The sequence below is a fragment of the Chrysochloris asiatica genome, unplaced genomic scaffold (assembly GCF_000296735.1).
Source record: "Chrysochloris asiatica unplaced genomic scaffold, ChrAsi1.0 scaffold00112, whole genome shotgun sequence".
NCBI lineage: Eukaryota > Metazoa > Chordata > Mammalia > Afrosoricida > Chrysochloridae > Chrysochloris > Chrysochloris asiatica.
This window is the reverse complement of record NW_006408630.1, coordinates 9,165,659-9,177,523: the sequence shown is the minus strand read 5'-3', so window position 1 is coordinate 9,177,523 and position 11,865 is coordinate 9,165,659. Positions and strand designations below refer to the sequence as shown.

The following is an 11,865-nucleotide window of genomic DNA, read 5'->3' as shown; positions in this document are numbered from 1 at the left end:
CACATTTATGACACCCTGTTCTTTTAAGTTTTTTGATACATCTTATCATTAATAATGTGTTTACATTAAATATATGCACTCCTGGTGTGACGCTATACAATAAGCAACTGACTTCTAGCTACAATGTCAGTGGTTCAAACCTACCATCTACTACGCAACTTGGAAACCCTATACAGATTGCTGAGTCAGAATTGACTTGACAACAACATCACTACATACAATGTTGCAGCATGCAATGTGCTGATGTTATCATTCGCAGATGTTCACTGAAGATGTTCAAATGACTTATTGTATGATAAGGCCTAAATGTAAAAGAAATAAACAGGATAAAAAGGAGAAAAGTAAAGATATGAGAAAATACTTACCAAATAGGTTGGTTTTCACAGTGATAGATAAATGTGTATTATTTCTAAGAATTTCCATGGCTTTTGAAAGCTGAATATTTTCAAAGTTTTGACCATTTACTTCTAGTATCTAAAAATAGAATAATACAATTAATTTCAGTATATTTGACTGTAGGAAAAATACACCAATATTTATACTTAAATTCTGATTTTAAGAATATCATACCTGATCCCCACGTTTTAAGCCTGCTTCAGTGGCTTTGCTACCTGAATCTACACTGTCAACAAAGATTCCAAATCCCTTCTCTGAGCCTCCAAGTAAGATGAAAGGTAAAGGAGCTTCTCGGGCGGGTTTTGTTAAAGTCATCAATCTTCTTTTTGCTTTAGCTGCACATGCAATATTTAACAGCCTCAGATGTCCACCCATTTTCTACAAAAGTTCAAAGGAAGTGGTTTCAACACAAAGACAGGCTTATTAAAATGAACTGAAGTCAATCTTTTATTTTAAAATCACAATTACCTCTCTTTCCAGATTATTTTCAAATTCTTCTAGAAATCGAGTCATTGCAGGATCTCCTTCGAAGTCATTGAAGTGATTATTCACCCACAGTAATACTACCCGTGTAACCTGAAAATCAGTTATTTTCAGTAAGTTCTCTACTCTTTAATGAGAAAAACCTGCAATTAAAATTGTTTTTAAAAGAATCTAACTTTCAGATAATATGCCTATTAATACTGAAGAAAATAAACTAAAAAATAAAGGTACAAGAACATAATACATAAAGGGAATGCACGGTATTAAACTTAAGGAGATATGCAAGGGAACTGGTTATAGAAAAGGAGAGCAGGGAACAGATAAATGTTACTGGCTAAAATTTGTAGGAGAATATTGAAAGTGCCATGGGCTGCCAAAAGAACCAACAGATCTGTGTTGGAAGAGGTGCAGCCAGAGTGCTCCTTGGAGGCCAGGATGGCTAAGCTTCGTCTCTCATACTTTGGACATATTGTCAGGAGGGAACAGTCACTGGAGAAGGATGTCATGCTGGGTAAGATGGAGGGTCAGAGAAAAAGAGGAAGACCCCCCAATGAGATGGATCAGCCAGGTGGCATCATTGATGGTGGCAAGTGTGGCAGTGATAGTGAGGTTGGCCCAGGATCGGACATTGTTTCATTCTGCTGTGCATGGGGTCGCTATGAGTCGGTTCTGACTCGATGGCACCTGACAACAACAACAACAACAACAACAACAACAACAGGCTAACATAAAAGTTTCAGGAGGTTTTCAATGCCTACAGTTCTCCAGGAGAAACAGTAGCTTTTTCCTACTCTGCACACGTGTTTTCACACACAGCCTCATACAGACCAATACATACACACACAAGTATGCAAATTTGTGAGGACTGCACAGTGTTCAAGGAGCTCTGGTAGCGTGGTGGTTACAAATTGGGCTGCGAACCGCAAGGTCAGCAGTTCGAAACTACCAGCTGCTCCGCGGGAGAAAGATGAGGCGTTCTGCTCCCATAAAGATTAACAGCCTCGGAAAGCCTGTACAGGGTCGCTATGAGTTGGAACCGACTCCACGGCACACAACAACAACAGCACAATGTTCATTAATGTAAGTTTCATGAGGCCAACCTTATCGTGTTCTAAACTTTGTCTTTTGTTGCCGTTAGGTGCGACTGAGTTGATTCCGACTCATAGCAACCTTGTCAAGGGTTTCCAAGTAGCAGCTGATGGGTTTGAACTGTCGACCTGTGGATTGCAGTCTGGTGCTGATGTTACAGTGCCACAGCAGGAGTCCTTTGTCTATTATGTACTAAATGTACCTACAAGCCTTGATGAAGTCCTGGTGTGGTACTGTAGGATAAGCACTAGACTGCTATCCATAAGGTTGGCAGTTCAAACCCATCAGTCACTTCTTGGCAACCCTAATTCAGGGTCACTATGAGTCAGAACTGACTCGACGACACTTAACAATAACAACCAGTCATTGATAACTGCAATGAAATGTTACCTTGGTGACTATTTTATTATTATTAACTTTCATCTATTATGTACCTTATCACTATGCCTGGCACACAGCAAATCCTCAGTAAAACTATACTGAATAAAATGAACATAATTACACCTTTAAATATCAAAGTTACCATTTTATTTTATTATTTACAAACACACACAGGGCTTTTCGAAAGGTTTGTGGAACAGTAATTCCACTTTTCCATGAACTTTCTGAAGCCCCATTTTGTGTGTATGTATAGGTATATGTTGCTGTTGTTAAGCACTGTTGATTTGATTTGGACTCATAGTGACCCTGTATAGGGTTAACTAGGAGCAGCTGGTGAATTTGAACTGCCGACATTATGGTCCAGCGGTTATCCTTCAGCGCCAAAACAGGACTCCATATATGTATATATCAGAGTTTAATATTCTAAATTTTGAATGACAAGATGAAAGAAATTGTCTGCAGAACTGTTTCAAACATTTACCAGTATCATTCATCAAAGTCAAAACATGTTCACTTAGTATTAAAGAAACAAGGTTATATTGTAGTGAATTTTAACAAATCACAGTATATAACCTAATTAGGCACTTAAAGAGCCAAGCTTCATATTTATGTTAATTGTGTCAATTATTATCACTTTTGCTCAATTTTAAAATTTAGGAAACTGAGAAAGATCATCTTCATCAAAACATCTATGTATAGAGCCCTAAGGACAGACATGGCGGTGGTCTGGAGGCTGGGTGTTGTCTGCGGTGCTCAAGGAGATCGAGCTCTGTTCCTCCGAACTCCAGTGATCAGACCTGCTCTTGCCTCAGCATTTCTCCAGGACCGGTCTACTCCAGGAGTGCAGCACGTTCACCTGTCCCCCAGCCACTGTTCTGGTTCCAAGGCTGCATCTCTCCACTGGACTGGTGAAAGGGTTGTCAGTGTTTTGCTCCTGGGTCTGCTTCCAGCTGCTTATTTGAATCCTTGCTCTGCGATGGACTACTCTTTAGCTGCAGTTCTCACTATCCATGGTCACTGGGGCATGGGACAGGTTGTTACTGACTATGTCCATGAGGATGCACCCCAGAAAGCTGCCAAGGCTGGCCTTCTGGCACTCTCGGCTCTAACCTTTGCTGGCCTGTGCTATTTCAACTATCACGATGTCAGCATCTGCAAAGCTGTGGCCATGCTGTGGAAGCTCTGACTTTTGACTTAGTCCCTTAAAAAATGATTGTCCACCTCTCTGCCTCTGTTCTGTCACCCCGTTCAACTATCAGTAAGGAGGAAATAACAGATGTCCATTGGTGAGACAACCCTCGTCTAATCACTTGGTTCTTTTCACAATTTAATCTTGGAGGAAAAGGTTTGAGAGGAATTAATATTCACAGAATAGTGAGGCTGCCTTCCATATTCTGGGGAGATAATGGGATTGTCTCCTAGCTTTTTAGAAGACTCACAGTGTGACAAAACATTGTATGAGCTTGTACCTTTTAATTTGTCAATCTCTTAATGGGAATTCAATTTGTTAATATCAGCATATTACGATCATACCCTTCGATATATGTTCTAGGAATGATGGATAATGGGAATGTCTGTTAACTCAAAAGTAAAGATTTTGCAGAAAATTATAACTGTCTTAAGATTTTGGAAACATCCTCCTCTGTTTTTTTATGCTCTTCTGTTGATGTTTAGTTACATGTTCTAGTGAAACTTTAAAATGAGGAAATGTCTCACTAATTTCTGAATTTTAGGAGGTAAAGCTTGGAGAATGTTTGAATACAGAGAAGCTCCATTCCTTGTAGATGTATTAAAATATAGATTGCAAACTGAGACATATCCTTCAAATGTCCTTAAATAATCTGCCTATAAATATAAAACTGAAAAGTAACAAACCGCTATTTTCTTACTTTGGGCATCTCTAATGTGAAAATGTATTCTACGAAAACAAAAAATTAAAAAATAAAACGATGCATAAAAAAAACAAAAAACAAAAAAACTATGTATAACATATGACTTTATCATAGATTATAATTTTGTAGTTATCAGACAGTTTACGGATGAGAAAAACAAGATTCATAAATCGTAACACTAATACCAACCAACAACCACCATCAACAATAGCAGACAATATTTTAGATGTGTTAACTGCAAACCACAAGGTTGGTGGCTCAAGTCCACCAGCTGCTTCGGGCGGGAGAACGATGAGCCTTTCCTGCCCTGTAACGATTTAAAGCCTCAGAAATACTATAAAGAGTGGCTTTGAGTTGGAACTAACAAAAAATAATAACAAGTGTTTATTATAAGCCAGGCACTAAATATAAAACTTGTATTGCTTCATTTCATCCTAAAAGAAACCTCAAAAGGAGGTTAGTATTTATTTCAGAAGAAAAGATTAAATGAAAAGGATTACTCTCAAAACCAGCCCAAGAGTTTGGGGCTCTTCATTTTCAATCTTGTGTTCTGGATTTTCATATACTTACTCTCCCAAGTCTGTTAATGCATCTTAGACAGTTACTTGGAAAAAAATAAATCAGTATGGAGTATAGTGAGCTATCAAAGTGCTTGTTGTTAGATGCCATCGAGTTGGTACCAACCCATAGTGGCCTATGCATAGCAGAACAAAACACTGCCCGATCCTGGGCCAACCTCACTATTATTGCCACGCTTGAGTCCACTGATGCTGCCACTTGGCCAATCCATCTCGTTGGGGGGCTTCCTCTTTTTCTCTGACCCTCCACCTTACCAAACATGATATCCTTCTTCAACGACTGGTACCTCCTGACAATATGTCCACAGTATGAGAGACCAAGTTTGGCCATCGTGGCCTCCAAGGGGCACTCTGGCTGCACTTTTTCCAAAATGGATCTATTGGTTCTTTTAGCAGTCCATGGCACTTTCAATATTCTCCTCCAACACCATAACTCAAAGGCATCAATTCTTCTACGGTCTTCCTTATTCGCTCTCCAGCTTTCGCATGCATATGAGGCTACTGAAAACACCATAGCTTGGGTCAGGCGCACCTTAGCCCTCAAGCTGACATCTTTGCTCTTCAACACTTTTAAAAGGTTTTGTGCAGCTGATTGCTTAATGCAATACATAGTCAAAATGCTCACGATTATGAAAATGGCATAGCTTATCATCCAATTTAGCTTTAACCAACCTCACAAGAGCTGCTAAGTATAGGCTGCTAACCTCAAGGTCAGCAGTTGTAAACTACCAGCTGTTCCACAGGAGAAAGATGAGACTTTCTGCTCCTGTACAGATGTACAACCTCAGAAACCCTATGCAGGGTCACTGTGAGTTGGAACTGAGTCCATGGCATGTAACCACCACCACCACCAGCCACTGAAAGGAGTTCTGGTAGCATAGTGGTTTCAAGTTGGGTTGTTAACCACAAGGTCAGTAATTCAAAACTTCCTGCTGTTCCATGAGAGGAAGATAAAGCTTTCTGCTCCTGTAAAGATTTATAGAAGCCCTATACAAGGTTGCTATGTGTCAGAACTGACTTCATGGTACATAACCACCACCACTACCAGCAGCCATTGATGGTGCCCTGGTGTGGCACTGTAGGATGAACACAGGACTTCTAACCACATGGTTAGCAGTTCAAACCCACCAGGTGCTCTTCAGAAACCCTATATATAAGAATCAGAATTGACTGGATGCCACTTAACAACAATAGCCAGCCATTTAGAATTGTGAAGAGATACTGTTTTGGTGCCTATTTAAGCACTAATAACTTTTATCTAGTAACACTATCTACACCAAACCAGAAAGTTCACAGGTGAATTGTGTTTTAACATGTTCTTGATTAAAAATTTAAACATTTGGTGGCTAATTTACTTGCCTTTGCATGAAAATAAACCATTTCTAGGGCTTAACTTAAAACCTATAACAAGAATTTTTTTTCTTTTGTTTTTGCTTAAAAGTATATAGTCCGAGAGCTGGTGGCCAGGAGGCAGACTTGCAGAATGTGCCCTTTGGTGTTGTAAATTACTATCTATGCCTTAGTGTTTAAAAAAACAAACCAACAACAACAAAAAAAAAACCATGCTAAAATGAAAAGAAACACTGTTAACTGATGGTACATGGAGGAGATTATAATCATTGTAATGAAAAAAGGTATGTGATTTGTTGAACATAAAACTGATGATATACCCTGTAAATTTTTACTCAATTCACAATAAAAACATTTTTTTAAAAAAGTATATAATCCTAAACATTATGTTTTTCTATTAATTTAATTTGAACATAACTGGTGTTACAAATGCATATATGAGTATCTTTAAGTTTACGTCTTAATATTTCATATTTATGTGCTAAAATAGAATATACTTCTAACCTTATCCCTGAGGCTCGGGTCATTAAACCACTCCAACAACTTTTTGCCCACTTCCATTGGGCTAGAAAGAAAAGTCCTATAAGTCAACAGAAAATCTTCTATGAATGTTGGATCTACCACCGAATGCTCTTCCACCAAATGCATTGTTAATCTTTCTGAGGTACCCTGTAACAAACAAAGATTAAATCATTACCCTGCATAAACAACATTTATATGGTATCTAGATTTCAGATTTTCAACATAAAACCAACTGGGCAGGAATGCATAATAATAAAAATTTTGTTCAATGAGAAATTTAGATTTTCTAATAACTGATAAATTTGAAGAGATGTTATGTTTTAAAACGTTAAAATAAACCCACAATATTGCTATTGAAAATTTTTGAATGTCTTAAGAAGATAATGCTAAATTGCTATAAATGATACTTCCAAAAAAATTCCTTGCCATGAGGAGGGGAGGTTTGTTGTTTACCTTGATGACAATGTGCCCCTTTCTTGTGCCAGTTCTATCAAGTTCCCGGTGTTCTTTCACCATAACAATCTCTCCTTCCTCTTCGACTTTTTGCATGTTCTTTTCTACTTGGTTGAGAATACGGCAGTAATCTTGCTGTGCTATGCAGACAAACTGCAAAAAAGAAAAAGAAAAAAGAAGAAGAAGAAAAAAAACCCAGTCACATGTTAATGATAAAGTACTTGCACAAGATCTAGCAGTACTAATAATTCAGTGCTTAAATTATTTATCATTGACATTTTTCTATGTCTTCCCCATACTTTCTAAATGAGTGCAGTAATGAAGTTTAATCATATTTTTCACCTTTTTTAACATCAATTTCTTCCTTGAACAAGAAAAGTTTTACTTTTAGAATATTTGTATGCAGTTTATATTCAAAATCTTAATAATTTTTTAAAAAGGAAAAAATTAGAAGAGTCCTTTTCTTATGCTTGATCTGACAGTTACATGAGAAAAGACTTTAAAAGCAATAATTTAAAAATGATATAAAAATGACTTTAATGAAAGATACTGAAATTCAAAGATACTAATTTTAAGAAGTCTGTTCAAATAAGGATGAAAACAAGTCACATACTTGCTTTAGTTCAAATCTTTATTCCTATAACTGGTATTAAAGTAATCCTTGATCCTAAACAAAAAGCTGCCAGAAATATACATATCAAGCAATTACTCTACCATCATCCCTAATGTGAAAACTGAGGGTTTATGGAAAACTACCAGTAGTTCATACTCAAGAAGCAGCGTATTGCAATATAAAAAACAACTAAAATCACCAACACACTGTAGTAACATTGACAATCATCTGTCTCAAAAGATTATTTTTTTCTTTTTACAGTGCAGCATAATTGGTCCCCATATATGCATAAATATTAAGCTAATTTAGAAAGTTTTCATGGCCAAATAATTTTAGGTTTTCTTTCTTATATTCAGCTCCCCCACTCCCTTACATTCAGTTTCAGAGAAGACAATAAAATCATTTTCCGACTTGTTTTCTGAAAGAAGAAACACACAATTGAATTTTAAAAAAATTATATGGATTATACTAAATGCTTTTTGAAGAGAAATATATTAAAATGCATTTTATTGACTAAGGAATTACTGAAATTAGGATACACTTAATTTGAAATTGCTGTGTCTCGTAGACATTTTGACATTTCTTCTGTGGCAAACAGAAAACAGCAAGCAGGCCAGAAAAAAAACGAAACAAACAAATCTCAAACTTTCTACTACGTTCAATTGAATAAATTTTGTTGAAATTTTATCTAATTTTTATGTTAGCAGATTTATTTTGCTTTAATAAATTTATAAATCTGATGTGAAAATCACAAGTAAAATATAGTTAATTTTAACTAGTGTGAAAGCAATTGAAATTTGTGAATTAAGTGTATAACTGTTTTAGTGAGCTTATATCAGAGTCCCTGGGTGGTGTAAATGGCGAATGCACTAGGCTATTAGCCAAAGGGAGGATGCTGAGTCCACTCAAACGTATCTTGGGAAAAAAAGGCCTACTTCTGAAAAACTAGACCCTGAAAACCCTATGGAGCACAGTTATGCTCTGATACAGATGAAGCTGCCAGGACTCAGAATTGATTCAATGGCAACTAGCATACACTTTCAGAGAGGTGTTAACCCATGAAAAGTATTGCATGATCTTTGCACTCTAATATGAAATAAACATTCAAACATGATTAAATTTTAAAAGGCTAGTGGCAATTTAACTCAATGAATTATTTTCCTTTGGGTAAATGATACCATAACTTATATTTAACTTGGAAACAGTATAGACCGTTAAAAGAATGAAGCATAGTTAGACTTCAATCAACAAACAGTACAGTCAACTTTTAGTTTATCCTTGGCAAAATTACTTAAAAGTGTCATTAACTCCTAAGATCCCAGGAAAAGGTAAATCTAACATAGATTTATCCTAAAAGGTTAGCTCTAATTAACCTGGTACTTTGCAGTCTGTAAGGGAAATTCATACCTAATTGTTCACATAGGTATCCAAGTGTTCAATTCCCATTGAAGGGTGTATGGCAGGACTAAGCAATGCCTGGGGAGTCACTGGCAGGCCTAAGACACAGGCAGTGGAGAAGGAAAAAAAGGGAGAGGAGTAAAGGGGAGAGGAAGAGGAAGAGGGAAGGAAAAAGGAATAGGAGAAGGAAAAAAGAAAAGAAAGAGGTGTATATGGGGAATGGAAAACAACCAATTGCCTGGTTCCATAGGATGTTTATACCTTTGTCTTTCAAATCAAACTATGGACTAAGAACTGACATTGCAGACAATGGCAGACAAAGGAGGGATCCACAACAAAACATAGCCTTCAACATACCATGGAACCCCAGTGAATAGAAATCAATGCTAAATCTGATCCACTCACTACTTTGTCCTTAGACCTAACATATGCTCAATTTTTTGTTTGTTTGTTTGTTTGTTTAAATCACATATGCTGTTGTTAAGTGTCACTGATCCTGTATAAGGTTTCTGAGGAGTAGCTGGTAGGTTTGAACTGCCAACCTTGGGATTTGCAGCTCAGTGTTGATCCTACAGCTCCACATTATACAATATTTATTTTTGGAACTACTGGAAGTTAGGATAGTAAGTGTTAAGTATAAGCAACAGTGCTTCTTCAATGTGCTAATAAGTAGAGTATTACAAACTTATGGATGCCATTTTATGAATAAAGTACAGTATGATTCTCTGAAGTATGAGAGATGAAATTTGGCCTTCTTGGCCTCCAAGGAGCACTCTGGCTGCACTTCTTCCAACACAGATTTGTTGGTTCTTTTGGCAACCCATGGCACTTTCAATATTCTTCTCAACACCTTAAGTCAATGCATCAATTCTTCTTCGGTCATCCTTATTCACTGTCCAGCTAACCCTTTAAAAAGGTCTTATGAAGCAGACTTTGCCTAATGCATTACATTGTTTGATTTCTTGACTGCTGCTTCCATGAGTGTTGATAGCTGATCCAAGAAGAATGAAGTTCTTGACAACTTCAATCTTTTCTCCACTGAGGAGAATGTTGTTTTTTGGTCCAGTTGTGAGGATTTCTGTTTTCTTTACATTGAGATGTAATCCATACCAAAGGCTTTGTGGTCTTTGATCTTCATCAGTAAATATTTTAAGTCCTCTTCACTTTCAGCAAGCAAGGCTGTATCATCTGCACATTGCAGGTTGTTAATGAGTCTTCCTCCAATCCTGATGCCACATTTTTCTTCATATAAAACAGCTTCTCGGATTATGTGCTCAGCATACATGTTGAATAAGTATGGTGAAAGAGTACAACTCTGTCACACACCTTTCTTAATTTTAAATCATTCAGTGTTCCCCATATTCGGTTTGAACAACTGCCTCTTGGTCCATGTACAGATTCCTCATGAGCACAATTAAGTGTTCAGGAATACTCATACTTCGCAATGTTGTCCATTGCTTGTCATGATCCACTCAATCGAAAGCCTTTGCGTAGTCAATGCAATACAGGTAAACATCTTTCTGATATTCTTTGCTTTCAGCCAAGATCCATCAGACATCAGCAATGATAATCCCTTGTTCCACAGCCCCTTCTGAATTCTGCTTGAACCTCTGGAAGTTCTCTGTCAATGTATGCTTGCAGCCGTTTCTGTATTACCTTTAGTAAAAAACTTTACTTGCATGGGCTATCAAAGAGATTGTCCGATGCTTTCTGCATTCCGTTGGGTCACCTCTCTTTGGAATGGGCATAAATATGGATGTCTTTCAATCAGTCGGCCAGATAGTTGTCTTCCAAAATTCTTGGCATAGATGAGTGAGTGCCTTCTGTGCCGCCTCACTTCAAAGATTTCCATTTTTATTCCAACAGTTCCTGATGCCTTGTTCTTTGGCAATTCCTTCAATGCACCTTGGACTTCTTCCTTCAGGATCATTGGCTCTTGTTCATATGGTACCTCTTGAAATGGTTGAACATCAACCATTTCCTTTTGGTCCAGTGACTCTGTGTATTTCTTCCATCTTCTTTTGATGCTTTCTGCATCATTCAATAATTTGCCCAGATAATCCTTCAATAATGAAAGGCGAGGCTTGAAATATGACACAGAACCCTTTAAAATGAACATTCTCAGGTCACATAAAGACCTTGGGATTTATCTACCATTTTCTTTTCCTCTATTATACCAAATGCCCAGAGCCAGGTTGGTGGTGTATGTTACACACTAGGATTCTAACTGCAAGATCAGCAGTTCAAATCAACGAAGGTTGTCTGCTCTTGTATAGCTTTAGGTCTAGGGACCAGTTCTCTTTCCTATCGGGTCATTATGAGTTAGATCAACTGTATGACGATGGATTTGTCATACCAAATACATGAGAATTGAGTGTATTTAGAATAATCTTCTAACAGTCTTGCTGTTAACTTCTGTCAAGTCAGTTCTGACTTATAGTGACCCCATATAGTTTCCAAGGAGTGGTTGATGAGCTTGAAACTCCAATCTTTCAGGTCAAACTGACCTTGTAGTCCAGCACATTCACCCGCATTTAAAATAGTGAATTCACAGTCATTTTCCCTCCTTGATTGTGTTCAAGGAAAAATTATTTTGATACTCTACTTAAGAATGTAAATATAATGATGGACTCCATTTTATATTAATTAAATACTGTATAAGTTCAAGTATGTCCTTTTAGAACAAGCTATATTGTCTTTCACATTGTAG

The 11,865-nt window shown here is 37.2% G+C and overlaps 2 protein-coding genes across 5 annotated transcripts in view; one reads left to right on the top strand and one right to left on the bottom strand.

The window, feature by feature from the left end:
• The window catches only part of RAPGEF2 (Rap guanine nucleotide exchange factor (GEF) 2), a 234,476-nt gene that overhangs the window by 34,022 nt on the left and 188,589 nt on the right, over positions 1–11,865 (bottom strand). For both annotated transcript variants that reach the window (XM_006867928.1, XM_006867927.1), the window contains 5 exons: positions 7,145–7,297; positions 6,674–6,838; positions 865–972; positions 571–774; positions 366–474 (listed from right to left, as the gene is read on the bottom strand). In XM_006867928.1, coding sequence (XP_006867990.1) covers positions 366–474; positions 571–774; positions 865–972; positions 6,674–6,838; positions 7,145–7,297 — 739 coding nt within the window. The remainder of the gene's footprint in view (positions 1–365; positions 475–570; positions 775–864; positions 973–6,673; positions 6,839–7,144; positions 7,298–11,865) is intronic.
• Positions 3,065–3,535, top strand: LOC102828559 (succinate dehydrogenase [ubiquinone] cytochrome b small subunit, mitochondrial-like). 3 transcript variants are annotated; one of them, XM_006867925.1, is made up of 2 exons: positions 3,065–3,120; positions 3,217–3,535. In XM_006867925.1, exons 1-2 carry the CDS (start codon positions 3,065–3,067, stop codon positions 3,533–3,535), a joined length of 375 nt encoding a protein of 124 aa, XP_006867987.1. The 3 variants fall into 3 exon arrangements, with proteins under 3 accessions (XP_006867987.1, XP_006867988.1, XP_006867986.1); XM_006867926.1 differs by having other exon boundaries at positions 3,065–3,224; positions 3,370–3,458; XM_006867924.1 differs by having other exon boundaries at positions 3,065–3,535.